The sequence below is a fragment of the Apaloderma vittatum genome, unplaced genomic scaffold, assembly GCF_000703405.1.
Source record: "Apaloderma vittatum isolate BGI_N311 unplaced genomic scaffold, ASM70340v1 scaffold37930, whole genome shotgun sequence".
In the NCBI taxonomy this organism is placed as follows: domain Eukaryota; kingdom Metazoa; phylum Chordata; class Aves; order Trogoniformes; family Trogonidae; genus Apaloderma; species Apaloderma vittatum.
This window is the reverse complement of record NW_009694592.1, coordinates 1-3,336: the sequence shown is the minus strand read 5'-3', so window position 1 is coordinate 3,336 and position 3,336 is coordinate 1. Positions and strand designations below refer to the sequence as shown.

General features: G+C 55.0%; 1 protein-coding gene across 1 annotated transcript; it reads left to right on the top strand.

Moving 5' to 3' along the window:
- Nucleotides 1-9: 9 nt before the first annotated feature.
- On the top strand, nt 10-3,308 carry FAM57A (family with sequence similarity 57, member A; the record flags this gene model as incomplete). The annotated part of the gene is made up of 4 exons (XM_009868026.1): nt 10-77; nt 2,059-2,272; nt 2,432-2,527; nt 2,988-3,308. Coding segments are annotated over 4 exons (648 nt in total), but the record flags the coding sequence as incomplete, so codon positions are not given.
- Nucleotides 3,309-3,336: the final 28 nt, after the last annotated feature.

The window sequence follows — 3,336 nt, the reverse complement described above, 5'->3', positions numbered from 1 at the left end:
TCAATGGTCCAAGCCACGATGGCGACGGCGTCGGGGATCACGGTTGTCCTTAACTGCAAGGACGTGGTGCACGACAGGTAATCCCAGCCGAGAGCCTCGCTCGCTGTCCTGCGAGGAGCACACGGAGGCTGTGCCTCGCCGCTGGAGCGCTTCACGCCAAAAGCTCGCGCGTGCAAAGGGGAGAGGAAAACTGATTTTGTGTTCCTCTTTCCTCCACTTCGGGAGAAGGGTTGGGCAACGCGCTGGCTGCACACCCCTGAAAGGCGCTGGTGTGTTCAGACACGGGGCTGCTCTGCTGCCACAGAGGGTCTTCTCCTGAGGATGGGCCCCACAGATGAGCAAAAAAGGGATGGGGAGGCTCCTTGCCAGAAGCTGAAGTTGCTAACAAGTCAGGCAGACCTAGCAAGAACTGATTTTCGAGGTGCATCGTCTTCTCCCTCCCACATGGATTCTGAAAGAGTCCAGGAACGAGACGATTGACGCAGGGTTTGCTCTGAAGGAAAATCACGTCGCCTTGTCCTCAATGCTCGGAGATAAACCGCCCCAGAAGCGGCTCTAGGCAGGAGTGATAGCGTAATCTGGGTCAGAAGACTTAAAAACAGAGCTATTATCCAGAATAGCAGAGAAAATTGTAGGAGGAAAGAATGTAATTAGGCCGAGCTGGAATTTGACCGTCACACACCAGATTTTAGGGTGATTTTTAAGGAGAGCTGCTCTCCTTTGTTGCACTCTTGCCCTCAATACACAGATGTGAAATGCCCTACCTTGTTCTGTCTTAACTCAAGCAGTCTAATGAGCTACCATTTTGCCCTAAAATAAAATATCTGCTGTATAGATGGGGCAGATGATAAATTCCAGAGCCACACAGACAGAAGGCGCTGCCAGCAAGCAGCCCTCCTTCTCCCCGGAGCTGTGTCCTTACCCGGGTGCTCTCAAAGCCAGCAGCTCCGTGCGAACACTTTGTGGTCAGAGCCCTAGATTTTCTTTGAATCTGAAGGAAATACAGCCCAGTTCTCAGCAGGGAAGGCCTCGGAGAATGACAACAAGACAGAGAGCCAGGAAGCATCACAAAGGTTGCAGTAAAATTTGCCAATTTATTTACAGAGGCAGACAATCATTATATTGCTGGCACTATAATTGCCCTCGAAAGCCCTGGGCAAGTTTTGCAAACACAATAGCTGGTCACTTCTCCTCCCTGCTTTACATCACTCACATCTTTCTATCTGGAATAGGAACACACGCAGCAAAATTTTTCTTGTGAGGGCAGGAGAGCAAAAGCAAGTTTATCTGGGCCCCAAGCTATATTTCTTTAAGCAGCAGCGTAGGGTGGTTTGGCTTTTTTTTTTTTTATCAGGGTGATTTCACTCCGGACTTTTTAAGGAGCCCAGCGTCCCTGCAGAGCAGGGCTTGCTACTGCCCGATTGTGCAACCAGGATTCCGACAAGCTTTGGGAACAGGCAGCTGCCTGCAATTATTTCCCAACAGACAAATGTCTCGTGGGGCTTTATTGCCTATATTAGATATTTTGCACTTCCCTCTCCAAAGCCCAGGCCAGGCATCTCTGATTAACTCTGAAGTCTCTGGGTGCTTTCCAAACCCTCCCCGGGTTAAGCAGCCAGGCGCGGCAGGCAAGGACGCAGTCCTGGAGCTTTTTTCCTACCAAGCATCACCTCTGGGTGTCCCAGGGTTTATGGGAGAACATTACCTGCTGCAGAGGTGTCGGATTAGCACTGGAACCCAAGGCAGCGCCGTGCCCCTGGCTCGCACGGCAAACACCCGGCTGTAGGCCTAATCAAGATCCTCCTGTTAGCGCCGTGTTTGTGCTTGGCTGGGCCAAGCTCGGTGCCTGGCACAGCCAAGAGCAAAGCGGGGAGGAGGAGCCCTCCACACGTACCAGGTGCTTTTTCTCTGGTGAGAAAAGTCAAACTTCGAAACCTCTTGGTTCACCATCAGCTTCAAAACTTGCTGCTTCTGTTTCAGACTCTCTTTCAGCTTCTAGAGTATCGTGACGTTCTCGGAGCTGTTGTGATGCCCCTGTGTGTGCTGCTTCTCCCCCAGGCACTGGCTGGCTGTAGAGTACATCTGGGTCCTCGTTCCCTACATGACCTACGATGTTTATGTCATGTACCTCTGCCACTGGCACAAGAGCCGGGACAAGGGAGTCGCGGAGAAGAAGCACTCGCTGGCCAGCGTCTGGAGCTTCCTCCTGCAGGAGCGGCTGATGGTGACCCACCACCTCTTCATCCTCATCGTGCTCACCCCCATCACCCAGGTAAGGGCTGGGCTGTGAAACCCAACCTGTGAGGAGCCCTGTGTGGCTGCAAGGGCTTCTAATCGAGGCTGTGTCTGGCAAAGCATCCTCTGCTGGTCTTGGAGCCCATGAGCCCCTGGAGATGCTTGGTGTTAGGTTCACTGCTGGCTTTATTTACAGCACTTCAGGGGAGAGCTGGGGGACTTCTTCGTGGGCTGCATCTTCATAGCAGAGCTGAGCACGCCTTTTGTATCGCTGGGCAAAATTCTCATGCAGGTAGGTGAGGAGGGACAGGGCTCGGGGGTTTGAACCTCACACCCTTTCCTTGCCCCAGGCTGCTGTTCTCCATCAGCCCCCGTTCACACAGCAGCTGGTCTGGGGGTCTCAGGGAGGCAGCCCCACAGCTGTAACTCCAAGGTCCCTCACAGTGCTGCCTTCCTGCCGGGTCTCCATCCCTCCCTCCCAGTAAGCAGCATTCCCAGTGGCATCCCTGAACCAGGGGCTATACCATGTCCTGGTGCTGCCCCCTCCTGTCTGGATGCTCCCTCCTGCCCCAGCCCTCTGCCTCTCTCCATCCCTTTCCACCCCACTTTCCTGTATTCTCCAAAATACTCCCGCTCAGCATCCACACCTCCTGGGTGCTCAGCTCCATGCTCCCCACACAGTCAGCACCTGAGCAGCAACAAGGTGCTGCTCACCCAGCTCTCACCCCACATTTGCCTGCTTCCTTCCGCAGCTCAAAATGCAGGACACCCTCCTGCACAAGGTGAACGGGATCCTCATCCTGGTGACCTTCTTCCTCTGCCGTATTCTCCTCTTCCCCTTCATGTACACGGCCTACGCCAGGCAGGTGGGAATCCCCGTTTACATGGTGCCTTTCCGCATCCCCCTGCACTGCAACATCGCCAATGCCTCCCTCATCGCCCCCCAGCTCTACTGGTTCAGGCTCATCTGCCGAAAAGCCGCCCGGCTCTACGGTGGCTCGCCCGACAGCAAAAGCAGATAGTGGCCGGCAGCAGCAGCCCCGCCGGGGGCTGGGAAAGGGTCAGGCCCCCCCTCCCCCCACCCCGGCCGCTCCCCCCCCG